The 13,509-nt window shown below is 38.1% G+C and overlaps 1 protein-coding gene across 7 annotated transcripts in view; it reads right to left on the bottom strand.

The window, feature by feature from the left end:
• Positions 1-13,509, bottom strand: part of DOCK5 (dedicator of cytokinesis 5) — a 234,684-nt gene that overhangs the window by 72,311 nt on the left and 148,864 nt on the right. For all 7 annotated transcript variants that reach the window (XR_005213362.1, XR_005213363.1, XM_037813182.1 and 4 more), the window contains 5 exons: positions 8,878-8,975; positions 8,545-8,634; positions 7,057-7,157; positions 4,739-4,873; positions 56-167 (listed from right to left, as the gene is read on the bottom strand). Coding sequence is in view for 5 of the 7 variants with exons in the window: in XM_037813182.1 (XP_037669110.1) it covers positions 56-167; positions 4,739-4,873; positions 7,057-7,157; positions 8,545-8,634; positions 8,878-8,975 (536 nt within the window). In the remaining 2 variants the exon portion in view is untranslated. The remainder of the gene's footprint in view (positions 1-55; positions 168-4,738; positions 4,874-7,056; positions 7,158-8,544; positions 8,635-8,877; positions 8,976-13,509) is intronic.

Raw genomic sequence — 13,509 nt, 5'->3', positions numbered from 1 at the left:
AGAACATTCTTGATGACTACATTAAAACAATTACCCAGGATTAAGCCATGCTAACCTTGATTTTGACAGCTTCCTCCAGAGGTCTGTCCATTAGAGTATTGAAGGAGAGAAATAACTTGCGGATTGAATCATTAAATTCATCTCCGTTTTCACTTTGGCCATAAAATCTTAACAGAAAAAAAGAGAAAAGCAGTCAGATTTTGCACTCCAAAAAGTTTTTTAAAATACATTTGCTGCCTAAACAATGCTGTAGGCCCAGGTCTTCAATGATCATCATTTCAAGTTGTGCAGAGAGAATTAAAAGGTTGCTCTGAAATGGTTTCAAGGAGAAAAGAAGTCAGCCAAGTAGGTTGAGGAGATGTTACCACCTGGACCAGAGCAGGGTAGTAATTTGTAAGTAAAGTCTAACACAGAACACTGCAGTTGGTCAACTAGGATCAGCCAGGCAATTGGATTCCCCTGAAGTTGTGTGACATGACACAGTCTTCGGAGATGACCTATTGGTTATGGGCATTTGCAACAGGGAGAGAAAAAGAGCTGCCTGGAGTAGCAAATGAGGCCTGTATGCCCACCTTTCCTTGACTCATTAGCAGAACTTCCAATACACAGGGGACTTGCTGCAACCACCTTCCCTGACAACAACACACCTGCCGTTCTGTCCTCCAACACCATTCCCTCTGTCCTGCCTCACCTCACTTTTATATCTCACCAAGCCCTGAGTCATTTGAGTTGAGCTTTCAGGCAGTGGGTGGCCAGGCTTCTCAACCCAAGAAAGTTCTGAACACAACCCAGCCTACAAAACCAGTTAAGCGTCTGTTCTATCCACTGAACTGCCCAAGCTAGTGCTTACCAAGTCCTAGCATGATGACCACCACAAGAGGGACCTCGCAGGACATGAGACACCTCAGTGTTCACTGATTAGAACTTGTACAGACTAAAGTAGTCTGCTCGCCTTTATCAGATTTATCAGTTAACTAAAAACGTGACTTTTTCTCATAAGTAGAAATCAAGAGGTCTGCGCTGGTTTGGATGTATTATGTCCCCCCAAACACCATGTTCTTCAATTCAGTCTTGTGGGGGCAGAGAATTAGTGTTGATTAGGTTGGAATCTTTGGATCATGTTGTTTCCATGGAGGCATGACCCACCCAACTGCGGGTAATACCTTTGATTAGATTATTTCCATGGAGGTGTGGCCCCACCCATCAGTGTGGGTCTTGATTAGTTTACCAGAGCCCTTTTATAAAAGCTCAGACAGAAGGAGCTCAGTGCTGCAGCTTAGAGAGACATTTTGAAGATGGCCGTTGAAGGCTGACACTGACATTTTGGAGAACGCCATTTTGAAACACAACCTGGTAGCAAGCAGATGCCAGCCATGTGCCTTCTGAGCTAACAGAGGTTTCCTGGATGCCAACGGCCTTTCTCCAGTGAAAGTACACTCATGTTTATGCCTTGGTTTGGACACTTTTCATGGCCTTCAGACTGTAAATTTTGTAACCAAATAAACCACCTTTATAAAAGCCAATCCATTTCTGGTATTTTGTGTAACAGCAGCATTAGCAAATCGGAACAAGGTCTTTGGCAGATTTCTCAGAAACACAAAAGTCCCAAGATAGATAGAGCCACCATGTCTTACACTTGAACTACAACAATGTATTAAGTGGTCACCCAGCTTTCACTCTTAGGTATAATTCATTTTCCACACAACAGATAAGACGGTGAAGTAAAATGCAAAACAGATTTTATTACTTCTTTTACTGTGTCTTCCCAAGGCTTCCCACCACGTGTGGAATAAAATCTGAACTCTCTGCCATGGCCTACAAGACCTCACCATCATATGCCTCCCACCTGTGATATGCCTCCCACTCTCCCTCCCCTCTCATCCTCCAGGCTCCAACCACACTGTCTTCTCTTTATTCCTTAAACAGCCACACTCAGCCCCACTTAGTGCCCTCGCATTGGCAGTCCCTCGTCTTTCAGCTTCAGCCAAACACCAACTCCCATGGAGGCCTTCTCTGACCGCCTTATTCCAAGCAGCCTCCCCCAGTCACTCTGTCACATCAATGCCACCCCTTCCAGCCCTTATTTATCTGAAATGGTCTTATGGATTTATTTCTTTATTCTTCACCCTCCCACCCATCCCCATGTGAACCACAGGCACAGCAGAAGCCTCCTCTCCTGTGCTGCTAGATCCCGAGCACCCAGAACAGCAGCTGGCACTCTGTAGATAGTGACTACAAAACCAGACAAATAGGAGACAGGGGGATTAAGATCAAAATTTCTTAATGTCCTATTTGTGGGTGACTTATAATTTTCCTTTGGCATTTCCCTAATTGAAGTAAACTATAATCAGGTAATGAGCTCGGAAAGGTAATTTTAGCTCTGATGAGGCAACAGAGGGGTGGGAGAGAGGATGACATTTCAATTGCAGCCCCAGATGGGACCAGGAAACCGATGTGCCTATCACACCTAAGCAACAGGAAAACAGACTGTCAGGCTCTCCTCTTAGCTCATGCTCTTCTTTAATGAGAAGAAAACATCAGGAGAAAAATTACCATAAGCAAGCCAGCAGGACTCAGTTCAATAAGGCAATAATCTTAGTTAATTTTAATTTCATGTGTTCACTAGTCATCCTAATCTTTTCCTCTCCTTGACATATCATCATATCTGATAATTAAAACGATGACTCTGGTACATCAAGACATTCTGAGGGGCTACTGAATTAGTGGATTTTTTTTTAATTTTGGAAAAATATTTTTTCATTTTCTAAATTAAGTTTTTTTTTTCCCTAAGGTTTTATGATGATTTTATTACTGTACCTCAGGGTTTACTATGCAAACAAACTTAGGTAAGAGGAATGTTCTCTAGGTAGAACAGTTCATTCTACAACTATTCTGGATATGCGGAAATTTAACATAATTAGAAAAAACAATTAATTTACTTTAAAAGCAGACCACCTGAGGCTGTGCATAAAGTATATGCCAATAAACACCGGTTCCTTCTAAACCAGGTAATATGGAACAGCCATTCATCCATCTGAATTTTTAATAAGCTATTTTTTTACACTATAAAAAATGTACATGTTTATTGTAGAAACTTTTTTAAAATGCAGAAAAAATATAAAATAAACCTTACAATCCTGGAAAAATAGTCCTATTTAACATTTTAGTGTCTAACTAGTTTTCTTCTCTATATATATTTCAAACCTGTATCTCTTTTGAAATGGGATCATACAATAATTATGTTTTATGCCTTGCTTTTATTATTTAAGAATGTATCACAGTGATATTTCCTCATTAACATACCCTACATTTTTTAAGGGCTGAATGTACATACTTGAATGTTCATTTTTTTTCATACCTGATGGATTTTTCCATCAGGTAAATTTCTAGATGGGCCATTATTAGAAAACAAGTGACACTTTTTTCCTTACCTCTCTCCCTCCCTTCCTCCCTCTCTCTTTCTCTCACTCAATCTTTCTTTCTTTGGCTTTTAATCTGTAGTGCCAAATTGCTGCACTGAAAAATTTATGTTCCCATCAGCATTAAAAGACAGGGCCATTTTTCCCCCATTCATATTATATAATAATATGTATATATATATTTCACATTAAGGAAATAACTGAAACTGGTGGAACTGTAACCCATAACATTCTTTGAAATTTGCTCTCTAACTACTTGTTAAATTGTACTTTGAAAGTTGTCATTTTTCTGTACCTATATTATATTTCACAATAAAAAAAGTCATTTTTAATCTTCACCAAATGTATAGGTAAAAAATGGTATACATACATATGTGTGTGTGTGTGTGTGTATATATAGATTACATCATTTTGATAGTATATTTTTAAAGCATTAAATTGACCATCTGAATTTTTCTTTTGTAAATTACCTGTTTTTTTCTCTACTGCTAAGGATATTTATCATTATTTTATTGATTAATGCATTTTTAATCAGTGAAGATATTAATCTTTTCATCTGCACAGCATGTTGCAATCTTTTTTTCCAGGTCAATTTTTTGCCTTTAATTTTATTATTTTTTTAATATACAAAGTTTAACATATATTTGGGTTCAAATCTACAAACCTTTTCCTTCTTTCTTGGAAATAAATTTTAGCAGTTTGGAAATCCAGCTATTTTTGAGAGGTAGAGAAGGCACTGGGCTTAGGGCATTCCCAGAAGAGGTCCTTTCTCTTTCTCGATTTCTTCTATATTTAATGGAGCTGCTATGCTTGGGATCCAAACTAAGAATTATCCAATCTTTGACTCAGTCTCACAAGGTAACTAAGACAGGTGTCAACAAAGAAACATTCACCTCAGGAAACATCTTCCCCTAAACAACTGGCACAGTTCTACTACTACCAACAGTAGCTCACTTCCTAGATTTGTAGTAAGCCCACTATTGTCAGGGCATCACTTGTTGTATTAAATGCATTTTTTGCCACAGGAATCTGCTCCTCAGAGCTGATGTCACCACTACAGGCTTCCTATAAGCTGCACATTTTAGACATCTGCATTCCTAGGATCCTGCTTTCATTACTATACTAGAATTCTGCTGAAATCTGCTGATCCAAAGAGACTTTGAATAGAGTCCACCTCCATCTAGACCCCTGAAGTACTGAAATTTGGCAATTCTATAACCTAAAAAATGATCACAGAGGTGAACACAAGCATGTACATTTAGGAAAAGTACTTGAAGAGAGAATTGATAGTACAAACATCTCATTACAATTATCATTACCTCAAATAGAGTACTCTAGATTGGATGATGAATCTAAACAAGTACTTCAAGGCTTTCAAAGCAGCAAAAAGCAATTCTGTCTTGCTGGAGTCTTCCGCATTAGCCACATAAAAGTTCAGTACCTTGGAGAGTTTTCTTCAAAGGAAGAGAAAGAAAAAAGAAGTCAATGGGGCAAAGTGGTACCTTGAGGTATAGGATATCCTATATAGGAAAGGAGGCTGGCATACTCGGAATTAGAAGTCATTATTCCAACAATTTCTTCTAAAATCTGCCATGGCAAGGAAACTAACTTCTTTGCTATTTAGTTTCTTCATCTACATACGTACAGTCTAGGTTTGGAATTTTCCTTCTGCTTAGAAATATTGGAAGGTTTTCTCCTCCTTGTTGAAATAAAAAAGAGGTCAAGAAATTAAGAGTAAAAGAATTCAGTTCATGAAGATATTTTAATCCCTGGTATATAATCCAGATATCTTCAGATGCTGCCTGTCAGTCACCTTAAAGAGTATGATTCCTTCCATTCTACCTAAACCCTAAGAGTTCCATAAATATGGACCAGATGAAAACTTCACTGAGTGTGGGAAGAGTAGTACAATCTGACTCACCAGAACACTGTGGCAGACTGAATTATGTACCACAGGGAAAACATGTTCTTAATCCATTCCTGTGAGTATGAAACTATTGTAAATAGGACCTTTTGGTGAGGTTATTTTTAGTTAAGGTGGGGCCAACTGAATCAGAATGGGCCTTAATCCTATAAGAAGCTGGAAATCAATGGAACCCAGAGGAGAAAAGAGAAGACACTGTCATGTGTCTTGCCATATGATAGAAAAGCCAAGGGCCAAGGATCGCCATCATCCAACTCCAGAATGCCACAGTCTTTGGGGAGAGAGCATTGCCTTGCCGACTCCTCAATTTTGAACTTCTCCTAGCCTCAAAACCACGAGCCAGTAAATTCCCATTGTTTAAGCCAATCCACTGTATGGGATTTCTTTTAGCAGCCAGGAAACTAAGACAAACATCCATGGTCCTGAGCATCCCAATAGATTAAACTGTTCTGAGATACAGACTGCTCTTTGTGTCTTTTGAGTCTGACTAGGGATGGTCTTGGTTTTGCACTAACTCAGACTTTTCAGGGCACTGATATTTTGAAATTTCCTTTAGGGAATCTCTCAGTTTGCCTCATATTATGAAAAATCCAAAGGAAACAGGCAGAATGATCAAGTCTTGCACATAAAACCAAGTTACTACAACTGAAAGGCTGCATTTGGCTCAATATAATTTAGATCCACAGTAGCAGGATTTCCTCACCTGAAGCTCCTACCCACTTGGAAAGTGAAACTACTGGGTGGAAAGAACCCTATCACTGGTATATCCACTGCTTCCCCAATCCAGTGGCCATTATATATCCATTCTGTTAAATGTTGACTGTGCTACGTAACACCTCTTTTGTACAACTTATTTTTTATTACATTTCTGGACCTTCATCCAAAGAAAAATGAGAACTTCCTTCTTCAGTTTGGAAAAGAACACAAGGGACCAATGACCTGACCTGATCAACATCAGCAGCTACCCAGGTAGGCCAGCAGGCAGCAAGTGGCATCATCTGGCAAAACTACTGTCAGAAAGATTGTTTTATCACTTCCAACTATATTTCTGTCACTATTTATTGCATTGCTCTGCACAATAAAAGGAATGCAAGAAGGTTGGGGTGACAGGTCACCTACAGTGCAATGGTGAAGGGGGTGCTTCAGGACAAAGCAGAGAGTGAAAATTAATGGCTTTCCTTAGGCTGCACTACAGAAGAGATAGAGACCCTTCTCTCTTATACAAAAGAAAGGAAACAGAATTCTTCTCATATTCTGTAAGTAATAGATTCTACAAACCACTTGTGGTATAAGGTTGAGGGCATGGCTTGATGTTCTATGACTTGGCCTTTCTCAACACTGCTTGATCCCCCTTGGTGCCTTGGGCCAACCCCACTGACTTCCACCTCCTAAGATCCCAAGCACGGCCAGCTGTGCTTAAATCTGAACACTGTTCCTGACTGGCTACAACAGCTTGCCTGGATGTTCTGGACTCTTAAAGAGATATAGACTTATCTCCACTGGAACTTCCTAGAAAGAAGGGCCTGAACTTGACTCCTTTCCCAGGGTTAGGACATTTAGATAGTTTCCCCTTTCCAGAGTAAGCTTAGAATCAAGTTCTGCACATACAGGGACATTTACTTAGTTTATGTCCCTCTCATTTCTCAACAGCCCAGCTCTAAGAGTAAAAATTCAATAATCCAACAATACACAGTTCCATTGAATCATACTTACACATATGCCAAAGTGGCACTGAAGTGCTTGTAAATGTAGGTTTCAAGTACAGGATTAAAATGCTGGAACTTGATGTCTCCTATTAGTGAAATAATAAATACCTGCCAAAGGGGAAAAACATAAATAGCAGCAGTGTACAACTCACAGGCATTCTGTCAACAAGTTGGATTTTATCATCTTGGTTCCTTCTTTTCTTTCTTGGTCATTTTTGAGGACTTTCTCTTCCAGAGCCAAAGTGAAGGTCAAGGTTTGTATTTATTTGATATGAATAGAGAGACTGTGATATGTCAGGCATTGTGTTGACTGCTGTCAAGCAACCTACGAAAGCTAGCATCCTTGGCCTCAGAGAGCTTACTGCCTTAGAGAGAAGTAAGTCTCGGGAGAAAATGGGATAGCAGGAAGGAGAATATGGAAAGAGGTTTTCTGTGGGAATAATAAACTCTAACCTAAGGATGCAGCTCTTTTATTATTCCATGACATTCTTTTCCTGAGTACAGAGTGAGAGTTCCCAATATCTGAAATTCACTAGAGTCTGGCCTCCCAATTTCTGCCTCATGTTAACTCTTGATGGCAGCAAGCACATAATCTGGAAACAACTATATTGTGATATCTTATGACAAAAGAGTGGGAAAGAAGGGGCATATGGGACGTTCACATATGCCCATATGCTCATCAGCTCCAGAAGTTGCCCCACAGAGTCTCATAACCTTAGTGTCTCTTTCCCATGAACCTGGCAAAGTTTGATCTTGCTAGGGGCCATTTCTTCTCAAAGTCTTACAACTTTGGCTGTAATGCCCTGACAACTTTCTGAACTTACCAATTTCTCCATCATGTGAATGATGTAAGGCTGCAATTTTACTTTCCTCCTCAGCCACAACATTCAGGTAAAATTCTGCACTGCACTTTAATTCCAACAATGAGAAACTTATGTTTCATTTGGATGTGTTAGCTTCCTCCCCTCCATTGCCAGTTCTGGCCTTCCCAGATTCTGAAATCACTTATCCTTATCTGGAATTCAGTTCTTGGAATGGGTTGCATGTCTTAGAATTTAATTGCTGCTGTGTTGTATGTTGTACATAATGAGGCTAAGATTCACCTCTGACTTGTGAATTCCATCTCCCTTGCATAAACACACAAACACTCACATACACAAGATGTAACAATCTTCTTTGTTAATGCAACCTATTGGTTTAGAACTAGAAGGCTTTAAAGTGTGTTAAAGTATTCCTGATATCTACTGTAATAAAACTACCCTGTTTTTCATAATGAGATAGAGAAAGCATATCAAAAAAAGTGAGTCTAACAGGAAATAAAGAAATAAAGTCCTTCAATATAAGTCAAGTGTTTCTAATTTTATTTTCAGGAAATTAGCCCAAAGAAATAATTATTTATGCAGGAAGGTATTAACCATTATCATTTATCAAACTGAAATACTGAAACTACACAGTTGCAAGAACAAAACACTAGTTAATATGTTTAACTGCTTACCAGTGCATCAAACACAAGGAAGTCATATGTTTCATTGTCTGACATTTCCATCATTATATTAAAAAGTGCATCTAGCGTATCTTGCAAAAACTGAAGGTAAGAAAAACAGAGAGGTTATTTTGGTGCTTTGAGTTTATTTAGCTCCATGGTGCAGAAATTTGGGGATAATTAGATTTGAACAGAATAGGCTTTAAAACAGCATTTTCTTAAAAAGTGGCACACTTGCTTACCAACTGAGATACAATATTTTATATTTACAATGATTAATTTAATTTAAAGTGTTATACTACTGATATAACAATTATATTTCTAGTGGTGAATATATACACATACCTTAACAATCTCTCCTCCATCCACTTCCATTAACTTCTTTAAGTTGTGCTTAATGTTCTGGAAGTTGGAACGCCAATTTAACAAGCCTAATAGGTCAACTGGGAAAAACGACCACAAACCATAAACATCAGACACACATTAGAAGGAACAAAGCCAGATCATTACAGGATACAGCTATAGAACTCTCCAGAAAAGATTATTGCTCTTAATGGCAGCTAATCCAAGAAGTACATTATGTATTCTTTTAATTTACTGTCTCCTATCTAAATCAGAGAAAACCCTGTGGTTCCGTTTCATTCTTCAAAGTGGAAAAAAAATTAACCACTAATGCACAAGCGCATCAAATGATATCTGAAGGGATCATCACAGTCAGAAACGTTCAGCCTAATAAAAGCACTCTCTTCTCGTCCCACTCCCGAGCCTCCTGGGGGAGAGAGGCGGGATTGCAGAGCTTGCCCAAAGCTTATGTAATGCCCCTACTTTTAATTTATGAGGTTGCTTAATTTGTCCTAGCACTATATATGTCTGGGTGGATTCAGAGGTAAAGAGGAACTTACATATATAGATTAATTCATTTAAATGTCATAACCACACTGAAGAGTAGATTTTATTGTTTCCATTTTGTTTAGATGAAAAAACAGGCTCCATGAAATTAAATTACCTGTTTTAAGTCACACAACTGCTAGAGTGGTAGAAATGGAATTTAATTATAGATTTATCTGATTCCCAAAACCATGTTCTTGCTCTACCTTATAGCCTCCCCAGAGTTCTTTAAAGAAATAAACAGACAAGCAAATCTGACGGTTGCTATTTCAAAGGAAGGAGGAGCAGATTCACGTCCCTCAGGATAAGCCCGAGGCAAAAATCGTGAGATGCTTTTGGACTTAAAACGCAGAATCTTGGATCTTAAGCCACTCACAGCTTTAATGAATGTTGAGCTACTGAAGTGTCATAGGGAAACATATTGGGGGCCACAGCTGTTACTATTTTCTCATATTATTTAGTATGTCAAGCTACTATTACTATTTATTGAGCATTATTTAGAAAAGTAGCACAAATATGCTTTTTAAATGAATGGATTTATATAAATATCTATAAATATCTGCAAATGCTTACTGTTTATTATATTAGTCAGTGTGCCTCACCCGTGTTTGTTTTATTGGCTTGCATATTGTTTAATTCTCGGGAACACTCCAAAATCTAGTGCCAAGAGACACTGTCTACAGAATAATATCCTAATACCTCAGACTCTAGTAAGGCCCCATTTATGGCTCTCTGTGCCAGCCCCAGCACCCACAGTTCTTTTACCCCTCAGCAGGTGGACAGATAGCTCACTACTCCCAAATTACAGCATGCTCTGAAATATCTCTGTGTCTTTGCATATGTTCTTCCCTTTATCTAAAATTGCCAGAAATATTAGGTATTCGGTGAGCTCCTACTTGTATTTTAAGACACATTTGAAACCTGTTTTCTCTGGAAACCTTATCCAATCCTTCTCAAACACCTGTACTCCCTCTATATCCCCACTTTGTTCCTTGTATGTATCTCTGTTAAAGCACATAATAGAGACACACGTGGTGTCTCTTTTGCTCTTCCCACAGACTTGAGCCACTTGAGGATAGGAACCACATTGTCTTCTTCTTAGAGCCCCATCACATGCCAGGTGCTTAGAAGGAACAAGTGTTTAATGAAAGATGAAGGAATGAATGAATGAACAAATGGAAAAGAGAACCAGCGGCCCCTGAGGAAGCTGGTAATATGCACACTCTGATTCATTAATTTATTCACTCCTTCATCAAATATTTAATAATAGACACTGTGCCAGGCACTGGTCCATTTCCGTCTTCCCTGTCTCCTAGTTCTGCCACAGGCTTGTCATTCTTCATCCCACTCATTGCTGCCTGAGGAAAAGGATTTCGATACTTCATCCAGGGTGACTATTCACCCAGCAGCTTCAGCCCCTGCAAAGAAACCAATTGGTCCAGAGATGTGATATGTACATGCTACACCAGTGCTCACTTTAGGGATATATTTTGGCATATTGTAATCACAAGTTCTCAGGGCTAGAAGGGTGGTGGCATGGCGTTATAAAGAGCACTAGATTTGCTGTTTCTGAGATTCACATAGGTTAATGCATGTATCTCTAAATAATTTATTTTCATTGATGTATAGTATTTACCCCATTTTGTAGGTATACTATAATCTATTTATGCCACCTATTTTATTAAATGTTGATGAACATTCGGGTTGTTTCTAGTTTTTGCTATCCCCAACAATTCTGCACTGAACGTTCTTGTATGTTTCCTGATACACATGTACAGCAGCTTCCCTGGGAGATAAAACTCAGAGTGGAATTTCCAAGTCATTGGGAATAACCATCTTCAATCATATTAGATATTGTCCAAAGTAAAGCAAGGGAATGACAATCCCCAAAATTAGGGTAGAGATTTACCTTTGGGAGGTGATTATGGAAAATGATAGGACTAGGGATTATATCATTTTAATAAGAAAAAAAGAGGAAGAAAAACCACAAGCTTCAGAATTATAAATATCTATTTCTGAAACCCAAGTTCACTACTTAAGAGCTTAGGCAAGATATTTTATCACTTTAAAACTCAATTTTCTTATCAGTAAACTGGGAATAATACTGGCAATATTCGTACCATCATGTTATAGGGTGTTGGAGGGTAAACTGTGAATAACTTGGCACAGGACCCCATGCTTGCATGGACTTGAGAGAACTTTCCTCTCTCATTCCTGGAGAAATAAATCTATTCTCATCCTCCATACAGGCCCAGCAACAGACAATCTTGAACAAATTGGTTTGCTCTATTTAAAAATAATAATCAAGCAAACAAACAGATTCTACAAGATCTGTTTGTAACACACGTCAGTGGCTTTTAACCCTTTGGGCCCGGACAGTCTTCCCAAGGCTAAGGAGACATGCCTTCAGTCATAGTATCAGTGTCAAACGTGGACAGCCAGCCTCTCTGATCAGCAAACTCCCTTATATAGGTGATGTCCATTAACGTTCTTCAGCCTTTTCTTTTTCAGAGTATAGTAAATCGATTCTTTGTAATTTTCAACAAATTAAAAGAAAGCAAATACACAAACTATCCGTGATGATTATTTGCCCTTGGAAAGCCCTATTTTCTTCGAGGCTCAGTGATGCTTTGTCATTCTCTCCTTGATTCCCACCCCTGTCCCCCCTTCCTATCCCCCAGTCCATATTTATAGCAGATCACTCCCTCTGATTGAAATGAGATCTGCCTCTGTAAACTCTCTCTGGAATAGGATATTACTTAAATTTTTTTTTTTTTTTGTATGGTAAGATGAGTTTTTCGAAATATAAATGGCAGGAATGGTGATGGCCACAAAGGAAAGAACACAGTGCTATCCAATGGAACTTTCTGCAAGGATGGAAATGCTGCATATCTGTGCCGTACAATATGAAATTTCTACTTGCACAAGGCTACTGAGCACTTGAAAAGTGACTTGTGTGACCAAGGAACTGAACTTATGATTTTATTTAATTTTAATAATTTAAATTTCACAACCCACATGTGGCTAGTGTCTACCGTATTGGGAGAGCACGGGATTTAGACATTTAGAAGATGATGTGACATAGATGTCAACAAACCAAGTGTTCAAATTTGAGTACATGCACCTGTCAGTAAACTTGCCGAAGTTTCTGACTTGGTGATAACAAAGTGTAACAATACGTCTATCTCTAACAGACATCCTCTTTGCTTTCTGTTATAAGCTAATTTTACAAACTTTTATTACATGTTTTCTTTGTTCTCCTTTGAATTCTCATCTGGAAAGGATCATCTACTAGGTGTTCAATAAATATTATTCAAGTGGAATATTGTTTTATTGTTCTAAAAGCACACTAATGTTCTACCACATACTTTAAAAAAAATAACATTTTAACATTTCTTAGTTAAAAAATTGGAATTATACAAACTTTTGGAGTTATTACTTTTAGTTTTTTTCTGTGTACACACAACAACGATGATGATGATTATGGATCAGGCACTGTTTCATTTCATTTTGTACTCACATGAATTTATTTCATTCTTTGAAATATTAACTGCGATTACTCCCATTTTAAAGATGAGGAAACGAAGGCACAGAGTGATCAAGTGATATGTCCAAGATCACTACAGCTAGTATTTGGCAGAGATGGGATTTGAACCCAGGCAGCCTGGCTCAAAATTGCCCTCATATACTTAAACAAAATTGGGATCATACTGTATACATTCTTAAAATTTTCCCCATGTTCCTTGATTATGTTTTGAAATATGATATTTAGCAGCTCCACATACTTCAACATATGATTACATTATATAATTTAAACTGACTCCCTCAATTGGACATTTGGGTTGTTTTAGGATTTCCCTATTATGAATAATGGGGAAACAGCCTCATAAAAAAATCTTTGTCTACCTCTCTCACTGTTTACTTAGATTCAATTTCTGGAGTTAAATTATTGGGTTAAAGGGTCTGAGTACATTAAAAACCTTTGATATATCTTCTAAATTCTCTTCTATAAATATTGTACCACTTGCCCTCTTATCAGCAGTTTATTATATTTACTTTTCCACATGAGTTATGCAATGATATAATTTT

The sequence above is a fragment of the Choloepus didactylus genome, chromosome 20, assembly GCF_015220235.1.
Source record: "Choloepus didactylus isolate mChoDid1 chromosome 20, mChoDid1.pri, whole genome shotgun sequence".
Taxonomy (NCBI): Eukaryota; Metazoa; Chordata; class Mammalia; order Pilosa; family Megalonychidae; genus Choloepus; species Choloepus didactylus.
Note: the sequence above shows the minus strand (reverse complement) of the source record. Positions and strands in the feature narration are given on the sequence as shown.